The 12,388-nt window shown below is 40.4% G+C and overlaps 1 protein-coding gene and 1 long non-coding RNA gene across 3 annotated transcripts in view; both read left to right on the plus strand.

The window, feature by feature from the left end:
- Positions 1-11,749, plus strand: part of CFAP206 (cilia and flagella associated protein 206) — a 15,483-nt gene extending 3,734 nt beyond the window's left edge. For both annotated transcript variants that reach the window (XM_083730365.1, XM_083730366.1), the window contains exons 4-13: positions 840-930; positions 1,688-1,876; positions 3,388-3,546; positions 4,419-4,627; positions 5,768-5,887; positions 6,732-6,930; positions 8,764-8,904; positions 9,686-9,879; positions 10,744-10,887; positions 11,475-11,749. In XM_083730365.1, the coding sequence (XP_083586491.1) occupies positions 840-930; positions 1,688-1,876; positions 3,388-3,546; positions 4,419-4,627; positions 5,768-5,887; positions 6,732-6,930; positions 8,764-8,904; positions 9,686-9,879; positions 10,744-10,887; positions 11,475-11,705 (1,677 nt within the window). In that variant the 3' untranslated portion in view covers positions 11,706-11,749. The remainder of the gene's footprint in view (positions 1-839; positions 931-1,687; positions 1,877-3,387; positions 3,547-4,418; positions 4,628-5,767; positions 5,888-6,731; positions 6,931-8,763; positions 8,905-9,685; positions 9,880-10,743; positions 10,888-11,474) is intronic.
- LOC310840798 overlaps positions 1-12,388 on the plus strand; it is a 59,751-nt gene that overhangs the window by 32,468 nt on the left and 14,895 nt on the right. The gene's annotated exons all lie outside the window — the stretch shown is intronic.

Genomic DNA, 12,388 nt, shown 5'->3' on the forward strand with positions numbered 1-12,388 from the left:
AATGCATTCAGCCATAATAAGTAGAATTTAAAATATGCCTCACATAAATGGCTTTATAAGCACAGCTACATACATATATCATTGCTTCAAACTGTGATACATGCCCTTTTGAGGTGTGTAGGACACCTGAAAGATGAAAATGCTTTGTTCTAAAGAAAGCCTCCTGTGTGTGATTTTGAGGTTGTTAGATATGTTAGATTTTAAGAAGGTGGTTAGACTAGTTCATTGCCACTAGTGAACTAGTATTTCAAGCAACAAATCTCTCTGTGTGTCCGCAGCCTAGTGCTGCTGTATTATGCAGCAACAGGCTGCATGCAGTGGTATATGAGACTGCTTGTGTAGAAGGGCTTATTCGTTTCAAGGCTGAGGGCTGCATATTTGCTGCTTTAGAGTGTGTTGCGCTGCTTGCCTCTTCTCTGTATTGAGAATGAGTACTGTAGCTTCATGAAGCTATGTGAACTTCAAAGTTCATGCAGCCACCTGGAATCAGGCAATAGCAAAAAATCTAATCCATATTATTCAACTCCATCTGCAGTCCACTTATTATGCTATTTAGGAACAAGTAAATTACAAAAACTATGAACGTTTTGTGTCTTGAAGCTACATTATGGCAACGCAACATTTTGTTCTTGCAGTGGTGCTTCTCAGCCCCTTAATTTGTTTTCTCAAGTAATGTTTAAGCAAAGGGCACCTTATTTTTTAAAACTATTAAACTGGTGGATTCTGTTTCACATGTATAAATTCTGTAGCATAATGTTTCCAGGTGCCCAACGGTAATATTATTTTAATAATTAGTTAAGGGGCTTGAAATAACTTACATCAACATTTTCTCTTTTTAGCTTTCCATTGAAAGACTGCTTGACACAAGCAACCCATCCCTGGACACTATTAAGATGCAAGTTTATTTTGATATGAACTATATCAGTCGAGGTAATCAATGTGTGGAGTAATTTAATGTGAATATGGTGATGGTACAATCCTATGCATGCTTATTCAGAAGTCACACTGTGTTCAAGAGGACTTGCTGTCTAGTAAATTTACCTGGGATTGCAGCCGCAATGTATCTATTCCTGCTACATGTGAAAACTTATAGTACTGTAATACAATGAAACAGCAAATCCAATAATATGTGAACATGCTAAGAGATGCAATCTATAAGGAGGTTATAAATTAAATTGCCTCATTAAAAAATATTCAACATTTACTTAACATTAGAACAGTTAATATTTATTGTGCATTTAAAATCTTGGAAGTGCATCTGTGGTTTTTTAAAAGTTATATCCTATACCAAATAAATGGAACTGATACATTACACTGTCTCAATTTACCTACAACTGAGTTTGTGCAATTATGTTACATAGTGCAGTCCTATGTGTGATTACTTGTATGTAAATCTCAGCATGATCACTAGATAATGCCTTAAGATGGCAGCCCTAAGGTATCAGAATGAGAAGAGCATGGGAGGATTTAAGCATGTGAAATATGGGCATTTTCAACTAGCTAAGTTGAAAGTCTGTTGATGCCTATGCATGTCTTTTGGATGTCTGTGCCTTGGGATTACAACTGATGTGTAACTGAAAAACTATCAAGTCTAATGAAATCTGCATCACTATGTGGTCTGCTGAAGCATGCAGGTGGTGCCAGTGATATAACTTGCTTTTGTATCGTCCTCTGTGTTTCCTCTTAGTTGAGTTAATCAAGGAACAGCATCGTGTTTTGGATTCTCGCCTTGCTCCAGTGGGCAGAGAAATTACAGATAGCCGTGCTCGTACCAGAGAGGAATTGGAAAGTGTTTATCGAAAAATTGTCAGCTATGTCCTGCTGCGCTCTGGCCTTGGATCCCCTACAGACATCAAGGTCATTAGAGAGGCAACTGGTTGGTAACTGTTTCAGATATATGCCGTGAAGAGTTTTGCCAATATGCACTTTACTGTGGTAGTCATTGCATAGGAACTGAGCAACAAGCGGTGGCTAGTTGGGGGACTGTCTTTTTACTTTCTTTTGTTTTGAAGTATTTGTATGCTGCCTTTGTGCCTCAGTATGTACCTGTGGCAGTTGACAGCAAATCTAGAAACAATCCAGAGTATATATACCTCCCCGGTAAAAAAATTCAAAGAAAACACTCAAAAGCACGTATACAAATATCTGCTCCAGATAGCAAAACCAGTCTGAGAATAGAACATAATCTGAGAGCCAGAAAAAGACACTTCACATATCCAACAGGCCAAATGCAAGCAACCATCCAACCCTTTCCTGAAGATATGGAGATCTTCTGAAGCAGCATTCAACACAGCAAGAAAGGATGCAGACAGAAGGACACAGCCCCTGTGCTGTGTATTAACCAAGTCACAAGTATTGTGTCAAGGGAGCAGTGGTGGGGTTCTTGGCACTTGACAACTGCCCAAGCTGGCCATTCACCTCCTTACTCACTGTGGCCTTCCATTCAAACTAATTGCTGATAAGGGCATTATACTATTCTGCATACAAGATTCTATACCTGAGATTCTAGGTAGTTCATGCAGAACTTGTAGTCTGGTTGTCTGCTTTAATGCCTTGCACAACTCCATACTTCCCTCCAAACCTCCACCCCCCTGATGATATTCCTTGACCACTTACTCCTGCATGTCATTCATCTCCATCCTAATCCCTCCTTACACTCTTCAGGTCCTTAACCCCCTCAGTCCCCAAGTCCACATTATTCAGACTCTTACCTCTTGGAAGGAGAATTACAGTAGTAGCGCAGAATTAGCAAATGTCTCCCAATGGCCTTATTCACTGACATTTATACTGGAGGGGGAAAGTGTGTTAAGAGTCTCTAAATTCTGTAGAGGCTCTTGACACACTTTTTTTTTTTAGAGAGAGAGAGGGGGGTGGGGCAGTTTAACACACGTAGCTTTGTCCATAACGATTTCAGTTTATGTTGAGTGTTAGTTTATTGATTATCCTCTTCAGCTGTCATAAGATTTAGCATTTTATAGCTCTTGGTAAGTTAAAATACTTTATAATTAACTATGTCCATAGGAGGGGGGCATGCAAAGGGGACTGCAACAGGAAGAAAAAGATTGAGAAATTCCCATTCCACAAACAGAACATTCACAGATCTTAGGATTCAAGACATGATCTCCAGCATAGTGGGATCTCAAATGTGAATAAGTATCTTACTATACTAGGGGTGTTTCCATGGAAAATCCAGTAAGATACACCCACACCAGTTACTTGTTGGTGATACCTAAATGACTGATTTGCAAAACGAAGCCCCGACTGGAAGCAGCCCAATGTGAACAAATTGTGGTCTCGTCCCCTCACCTTTCTGTTTTATTTGATGTTACAGCTGTTGTCTGCCTTTTTTTTTTTTGTATGACATTTTCCACATTTAATATTTTACAGCTGCCCTGCAGAGTGTCTTCCCTCAAACAGAACTTGCTGCTTTCCTCTCCCTTTCAAAGAAGGAGAAAGAGAGGCAGTTGAAGGAGCTCACCATGATTGTCACAGGAATTCGGCTATTCAACAAGGAGTGCGGGAAGGGAGGAGAAGGCATTGATGAGTGTAGGTATATACTAGTAGGTGCTAAACTTGATGATATGTCTGCATTAGCCATTTAAGCCACTTTAAAATGTGCAAAAATGCTCAGTGCTGGCTGATCACCAGTAGTCCCATCTGAATTGCTTCATGCAAATACAGCATTTAAGTTGATTTCCAAATGAGATGTGATAACATGCTGTTCAGCTGCAGGTTAACTTTACTGAATATCTTCAAAATTGATAATCTGTACTGTATTATCTATTAAAAACTCTGTTAAATTGGCTTGTTGTAAAGCCTTTCATAGGATTTTTATATATTTATATAAAATAGAAAGCCGTGTTAGCCCCCTGAGAGAAAAAAGAAATGTTTTTAGTCTCACCATGAGACTAAATAAGTTTCGTATTAAAAAATAGTGTGAGCTTTCAGAGGTGACAACATACTACTTCAGATGCTTATTTTTGGAACTAGGAGAAGCAAGGTGGAAAAGTCAGTTAACATATGATAGTTTATTGACTAAAACCCAGTACTTTTAAAAGGTTATTGACCCAAACCTGGATCCAAAGATGCCACCAATGTGTGCTTAAGAGTCCTTTTGCAGATGCCCAGTCTTGTCTGCAGTCATTCAAACTATGTTGGATGCTCTTCTGAGGTTCTCTCAGTCCTCAGGAGAGACCTTTCAGGGCATGCAAGGGGCTTCAAGTGGAAGGGAACCCACAAAAGCCTTGGTGTGCTCATATGGAAGGCTCCATGCATCTCTTCGGATGTCAGCCCTGTTTATTTTAGACAGAAATAGGTGGGGAAAATGCTTGTGGTTAGTTACTGAATTTGAGGTTGGCATGCTTAGTAATTACTGCCATGCCCCTTCTATAAGTTTCAAACCAACCCTGTGTCAACAGTACCAGCTATTCTGAATGAAGCTATCCCAGCAGCCAACCACCATATAGAAATAGAACTGCAAGCTTCCAAGGATTTGGCGTACCAATACACAGCCTTGATTGAAATGATGCACCTGAGTCAAAATGCTGAGATAGAACTTAAAACGACAATGTTGAAAGAAGTCCTGTACAACGTGAGACAACACGAGGCTTTCCTCTGCATCATTCTGGTAAGATTGTTTTATGCTTTGCATCCCTTCTAGAATGCTGGCATATACATTGATTGTGCCCGTAAGCTTTTTGTATACTTATAACTATGCTTATTAAATCTATATACAGTATTGCCCTTCATTTGAAGATCACAGATTTTTATGTCACAGTTTGCAACATAAAAAATAATTAAAAACCCAAATACAAAACAAAACAAAAAACCACCCACTCCCCTGAGACATTTAAAAGGCCACAGACTGTTTAATCAGTGAATGGCCTAGTTGAAGAAGAATGTTATCGCTTGGTGCCTAAAGATCTGTAATGAAGGAGCCAGGTGAACCTTTCTGGGGAGAACATTCCACAAACAGGGAGCCACCATAGAAAAGGCCTGTTTTCATGTTGCCACCCTCTGGACCTCTCATGGAGGCTTCAGTTGATTATCATTCCTTTGGTACATATCTTTAGACACTAGGCAAAAACATGCCTCTTCTCCCAGGCCTTTGGCTAATTAAACAATCTGTGGCCTTTTAAACTGTGGCGGTGGGGAGTATTGTTTTCGTTTGTCACTTTGGTATGTATTTTTGTTTCTTATATTGCAAACTGCCATGTGATCTTTGGATGAAGGGCAGTATAGAAATTGTATTATTATTATTATTTTATTAATTCGCCTCCCTGGCACAGCTAGCTGCCCCCTCCCAACTATGTTGCCACCAGATGAAGAAGAGCCAAGTGGGGAGGGGCAGGTTCAATTTAAGAAACCAACTTTTAGTTGGTAGAGAATTGTACAAGGTTCCAAGTTGGACTGAACTCTCTTTCGTGCACTTTGGAAAAGAAGTGTCATTCTCTGCAGTACATAGCAATATAGGAGTACATGTCCAGATGACTGAGAATCTAATTGGAGATTGTCAATATGTGTGTGTGTGTGTGTGTATTCCATCCCGTATTTCATTTAAGGAGCTCAAGATGGCATACATGGTTCTCTCCCTGCCCCTGCTTTGTCCCATTATTTATCCTCACAACAACCCTGGGACTTTGGTTAGGCTTTGAGATACTGACTGCCTCAAGGCCACTCAACGAGCTAAGGTAGATGTGGTAGATTCAATGAACTGTGGAAATGTCCTGAATTTCCATTGGTAATCTGCTGTATGCTGTCTTTTCAGTCTGATGTGATCACATGTGCACAAGAAGTTGATATGATGCAGAAGCAGTTTGCAGCACAGATGGAGCACTTAAAAAGTATTGTTCAGGCAAAGACAGCAGTGCCTACGTCTCTGGTTTATGTAAGTTCCTAAATTGCTAGAATGTAAAAAGGACTAGCTTGTGTTTGTGTGCTGAGTTAGTGACACAGACCTCTTTTACACCGAGAGACAGAGAGAGCCTGGATCCTTGCCTTTCTGTTCAGCTGGTCCAAGGGAGTTTTGAGCTTGTTGATAGTGCTGAGAGAGGGGTCTTGACCCTCCCCTCCCGATGTTTTCCCAATTTCAACTGCCCCCAGGAACTATTATTTGCTACATACAACAAAGCATACAGGTGCCTATATGATACCATAGAGCATATTGGGGTGGGGTATTCAGATTGGGAAAATAATCCATTACAGGGACTGGGGAGAATTAATCCACCCAGCGTCTTCATGCAGCTTTATTTAAAACAAAAAACCCTGCAGGACATCAGATCTCCTGTCATTGTAGCAAGTTTGTCTCTAGGATTTTACACAGAGCTGCTAAAAAAGAAAGTACTGTAAGTTCTGTAGGTTTGTACATGCTGTCAATTTAACAGCATGAAAATTCCCTGTTCTCTGTTTAACTTTCATCAGAGGAATCTATTGCTTTATTGTATACAAGGAGTATATATCCTGGCACTGTGATAGTCTTTGGTCCTATGCTGTGCTAGAAATAACATAAAGAAATCAGGGATGTATGTTAAGGAGAGGAGAGAGTGCAAATATTCCTCAAAAATCCTTTACAATTAAAATTGTTAGGGTTTAAGATCATGAATTGCACCCCCTGCTTTTGTCTCCTCACCTGTGGAGTATATATAAAGAACAGCAGACTACATATTTTTGGCAAGCAGGCAGCATAATTTTGCAAATACAACTTCAATTTCTTTGTTTTTCCCCCCTCCCAGCCTATATTTATTGCACTTTCTAACCTTTGGACCAGTTTTCAAGACGAGATCCTGGTGCTGAGTTTCCTCAATAACTTGACTATCAATCTCCAGCAGTTCCTAGGAGCCCACTCAGTGATTTTTCCAGAAGATGTGATGGAATCCCTTCTTGAAGATATTATTGTAAAAACTGATGAGGAAAGGTTAAAAGAAAGTGCTGGTACTAAAACCATAATTATGCATTTTGAATTAATGTATAAAGTCCATGGAATACTCTTGCTACCTTCAGATTCTTAGCCTTTTGAGAGCTAGAGCTTCCGTTTTATTGCTAAATAAGTATCATGTGCCATAAAAACCACTGAGCCTCTTACTGATTGGAAGGTTGGCGGTTCGAATCCCCACAACGAAGTGAGCTCCCATTGCTCTGTCCCAGCTCCTGCCAACCTAGCAGTTCAAAAGCACACCAATGCAAGTAGATAAATGGGTACTGCTGTGGTGGGAAGGTAAACGGTGTTTCCGTGCGCTCTGGTTTCTGTCATGGTGTCCCGTTGTGCCAGAAGCGGTTTAGTCAGGCTGGCCACATGACGCAGAAAGCTGCGGACAAACGCCTACTCCCTCGGCCTGAAGCAAGATGAGCGCCATACCCCATAGTTGCCTTGACTGGACTTAACAATCCAGGGATCCTTTACCTTTTGCCTTTACCATGTGTCATGCACTTACGGCTATATATATATAGCTGCCCTTGAGACTGACCTAGAAACTCCAGCGGGTGCAGAATGCCACGGTGAGACGCCTTACGGGGTCCTTGCCGTGGGATCGCATTCACCCGGTGCTATACCAGCTGCACTGGCTCTCGGTGGAGTACAGGATCAGGCTTAAGGTGCTGGTTTTAATCTTTAAAGCCCTATGCGGACTAGGACCCTCGTTCCTACGGGACCGCGTCTCCTGGTATGTCCCACGGAGGACCATACAGTCTTCAAACAAAAACAGCTTGGAGGTCCCAGGCCACAGGGAGGTTAGGCTGGTCTCAACCAGAGCCAGGGCTTTTTCGGCTGTGGCCCCTGTGGTGGAATGCTCTGTCACAAGAGACTAGGGCCCTGCAGGACTTGACATCTTTCCGCAAGGCCTGTAAGACAGAGCTGTTCCATCAGGCCTTTGGCCAAGGCACAGTCTGACCCCCTGCTTTGGTAATCCTCATAGAACTCTAGCCCAATGGTTGCTATTAATTTGATTCTGAATTGATTTTAGAATGAATTGATTTTAGAATGTATTTCAATTAATAGATTGTGAATTTTATGTAAATTGTGTTACTTTTACTGTTGTTAGCCGCTCTGAGCCCAGCTTCGGCTGGGGAGGGCAGGATATAAATAAAAATTTGTATGGCTGCCCAATAGCATATGTTCTCTGGGTTGCTCTCAGAAAATTAAAATAGAAAAAATAAAATGCAGTATCAAAACCTCCTGTGCTGCAAACTGTTCCTAGGCCACACTATAGCCTCATCTTTCTAGATGAATTGTGTTATTGTTTTTTTTGGAGGGGGGAATATGTTTTAGAATAAATGTTTTGTGAGCTGTTCTGAGGGCCAATATTGTGGATATAAGTAATAAATAAAAGTTGCCCTGAACCTTCCCACCTAATATGAAATACTAGATTATTCAGTACCTCACTAGGTACTTGTGCCATGGGATTCAGTGGTCTCAACCTTCCCCAGTAACCATGTGTATACATGGGTATGATCTGGGGTGTTTCTAGGTGGGACCTCAATGTTGCAAATGGGTTATTGAGATACAGCAAATGGGTCCTTGGCAACAGGTTTTTAACATCATATCCCCCCCCCCCCCCAGAAAGGGAACATCTTGATTAAATGCTGGGGGGTGGGGGAAATATACTCTGTTACTTTGACACCAACAATATTGTGTGGACATTGCAACTAATAATAATAATAAAAATCTGCATGCATAAGCAATTTTCTCCTGCAATAAATACCTGTCTGGAAGCACATTTTCTGATACTGAAAATATATCCTAAGCTGCTGGTTTTTTTTATATTTCAGATAGCAAAGTAAATCCCGCTGACTTTACCGTAGAAGAATGGCTCTTCCCAGAAACCACCATTAATTTCAGCCAAGTGCAAATTCAGTACCATGGGTTTTGTGCTTACACTTTTGCTGTGAAAGATGGTCTTCTTATTCCAGGTTTGCCAGTTGTAGATAAGTCCCGTTTGCTTTTTAAGAGCATTCTTACTGCATCATATTATGTTTTAAGTTGTAGACTGCCTTGCTTTAGTTTTATAGAAGTTTGGCGTATAAATAAAATAAAAATACCTGACATATAAGGAGCTTGCCACCCAAACTACTGGGGCTTGGCTTAAAAATGGAGATGGAGAAGAATTTGAGGCAGTAGGAATGTGGGGGGTGAGGAGGGAAGGAACAGTGACAAGCATTTGGTAGGCAGGAGATAAATCTGAGGAAGGGAATTAGAAAATTGGTATACACAGTGATCGATGGTAGCTGGGACAGAGAAACAATCGAAAAGAAGACATATCAACAAGACAAAAGGGCAAAGACAATCAGTGCCAGAAAGAGATCTATTGGAGACTAATTCTCTTGGTTGGAGAGAAGAGGAATGTCGGAGCCTCCACTGCTTTAACAGCACCTTGTTTAGAATTCCATTCAAAGCATAAATTTGTATTTGTTTGTCCAGCAAAGAAACTAGAATTTAACAGTGCAATTTTTAAAAGGGTATTACTATTTTTACTGATGTAATCCACATCATGCAGGATTAGCTACAAAATACTTTAGTCTTGTTCTTAGTTCATAGAAAGTGATTTGCTGGGGGAGAGCATGATTTAAAGTTGACTGAATTTTCAGACAGGTTAGACACTAGAGCCATTCTTAATTTCAGAAGTGAAAACACTATAATCTGCATCAGGAATGTCATGAAGAAATCCTGTGTTCTTTTGCGCTTTGTTGTCAGCAAACCTTGCTGTTGGAATCCTGAAGTTTCGGGAGAAATACTATGCCTTTAGTTCCAAGGAAGCGGCATATAATTTTGCCAAGAATCCAGAGAAATGCGTTAAGATGATTGCAGAAAAAGCAAAGGAATCTGCAGAGCTTATTCAGCTGCTTGAACTTCATCAGCAATTTGAATCCCTTGCCCCTTATTCTCAGGTATTCAACACATTTATCCTTTACCTATTTAGGCCACTCCAAGAAAGCTTAATTCTAGAGAAAAGCCAAATAAGAGGCAATATGATAGAACTTAATGCATAGCATGGAGAAAGTGGATAGAGGAAAGTTCTCCCTCTCAAAATGTGTAGATATCCAAGAAAGTTGAATGTTGGAAGATTCAGAAGAGATAAGAGAAACTACTCCTTCACACAGCATGTAGTTTAACTATGGAGTTCTGTCCCACAGGAGGTAGTGATGTCTGCCAACTTGGATAGTTTTAACGGGAGTAGACAAATTTATAGAGGACAAAGCTATCGGTGCCTACTAACCACAATGGCTTTGTTCTTTTTCAACTGTTGGATGCAGTATGCTTCTGGGAACCGTAGGAGAGGAGAGTGTTCTTGTGCTTGGTCCTGGTTATGGGCTTCCCATAGGTTTCTGGTTGGCCACAGTGAGAACTGGATGCTGGACTAGATGGGCCATTGGCCCGATGAAGCAGGCTCCTGTGTTCTGATGCTCCAAAAGCAATATAGCTACCATTTTAATAATACAGGAAGTTGATCAGGAAGTATCTCAAAGAAGAGGTACTTCTTAATGCATAAGGTTGGTGCCACATATCTTGTTTTGGCAGTGTCTTGTCCTTACTAGTTCATTGTGGGTTTAGCTGCAGTTAGCATGGGGAATAGCACAGTTCCAGAGTGGCTTGTGGTAGTTGGATGCATAGGTTCAGTACACTCAACACTCCAAACAGCCCCATCTGGAAGTGTGCTAATATATCTTCCCTTTTAGTTTTTATCTAATGCTTGGTTGGAAGGTGAAAATGTGGAAATAAAAAATAGCTATTCCTTTTTGTTGTTGTTACAGATCAGAGCCAAAGACAAGAAGAGTATGAAACCCATCACAAAATGTGACACCAGTACTCAGACAGACGTCCATATTTTGCCACCAAATATTGTGAAGAACTATGAGTGGAATGAATGGGAACTGAGAAGAAAAGCCATCAAACTGGTTTGTGTCAACATGATTTGAGAGACTAGTTCAGACAAACTACAAATAACTACATTATCTCTCAGATCTTTTCAGACTTAACTCCATCCATTTGACCTTAAATTTTTTAGCCCCTCCATCTTTTGTTCTCAGCTTTGTTTGGAATAGCATAGTGCAACATTCATGCTGAAGCTTTTACTTTGTTACTTTTAAATGTCTAAACTTCCCTTCATCGTGTCTGGGTGGTGTACAATAATGATAATATAAATAAATATATAAACATCACATATCCTTCATAACAATAAAACTGACAGGTAACAAACCTATGAAGCAGGCAGTGGCAGTAAAATGAATTAAAATGCCTGGGCAAACAAAAAGAAGACTTGATCTTGCCCCAAAGAAATGGAAAGTGCTTTCTCCTTGCTAGTTCATTGTCGACATAGGCTTTATACACATCCTAGAATTTGATCAGTTTATTCAATCCACCCTTGATAAGAAAGTATAAATCATTTATAAGTCTTTCAGGCAGTGCAATCATTTAACATAATCTCACATTATGTTAAATGCAACTGTGATTATTCTTTTATCTTTGTTTTTTTTATATTCAGGCAAACTTACGTCAAAAGCTAACTCACTCAGTGCAGACCAATCTAAGTCACATGAGAAGGGACAACTGCAGCCAGGTGTACCCACTGAAGGATAATGGCACACAGACCAAGCGAGAAAGCAATACTAATGTACCCAAACCTCAGATTTTCCTGGCTGGTCTCCGTGGAGGAACACCTCCAACTACCCGCATGATCAAAATCAACTTAACAAGAGCAGTTGATGAAACATAAATGACAAGTCCTTCAATAAATGAACTTTAAAAACAAAAAACAAATTGTGTCTCATTCTTTGTTCTATTATTTCAAAGGCAATCTTTGTATCATTAATGGGGCCAGATGAAAGATATCATGGGTAAGTTGAGTCTTCTATCCCCAGCCTTGTCCCATTGTAGCGTCCTGTATTGGCAGGTGCAGTACTAGCTATATTTGTGGACTGCTATTCCTCACCATGCAGTGCTCCCAGCTATCCTGTGTCAATCTTAGCAATTAGCCCTCCCATTCTGAACACCTTTTTTTCCTTCTTTTTGAGGGGACAACGGGAAATTCACTTTTCCTTTGGTCTTGGATTTCATCTTAAGAAATATTTCGCATGACTGTAATTGTGCTAAAGACACTGAAATTCTGGTTCCTTGAGGCCTGACTGGAAAGTAGTGAAGAAATCTAGAATTTTAGGCATGCATATTTGTGGTATGACAAGGCCAAAGTGCACAAACTGTTTAAAAACCATATTGTCAGAAGAGCAATTTGGAGGGTCTGGATAAAATACAAAGACTTATTGGAGAGTAAAACTCCGAGGTGGCTCTCACCGGTGGAGGCCAAGGCACGTAAGAGACCCAACATGGAGGCCCACTGGCCTAAATATTGGGAAATAATTGAAAAAACTGGAGACAATTGGAGGTTGCTAAGTTTGGAGA

The sequence above is a fragment of the Podarcis gaigeae genome (assembly GCF_964106915.1).
Source record: "Podarcis gaigeae genome assembly, chromosome: 3".
In the NCBI taxonomy this organism is placed as follows: domain Eukaryota; kingdom Metazoa; phylum Chordata; class Lepidosauria; order Squamata; family Lacertidae; genus Podarcis; species Podarcis gaigeae.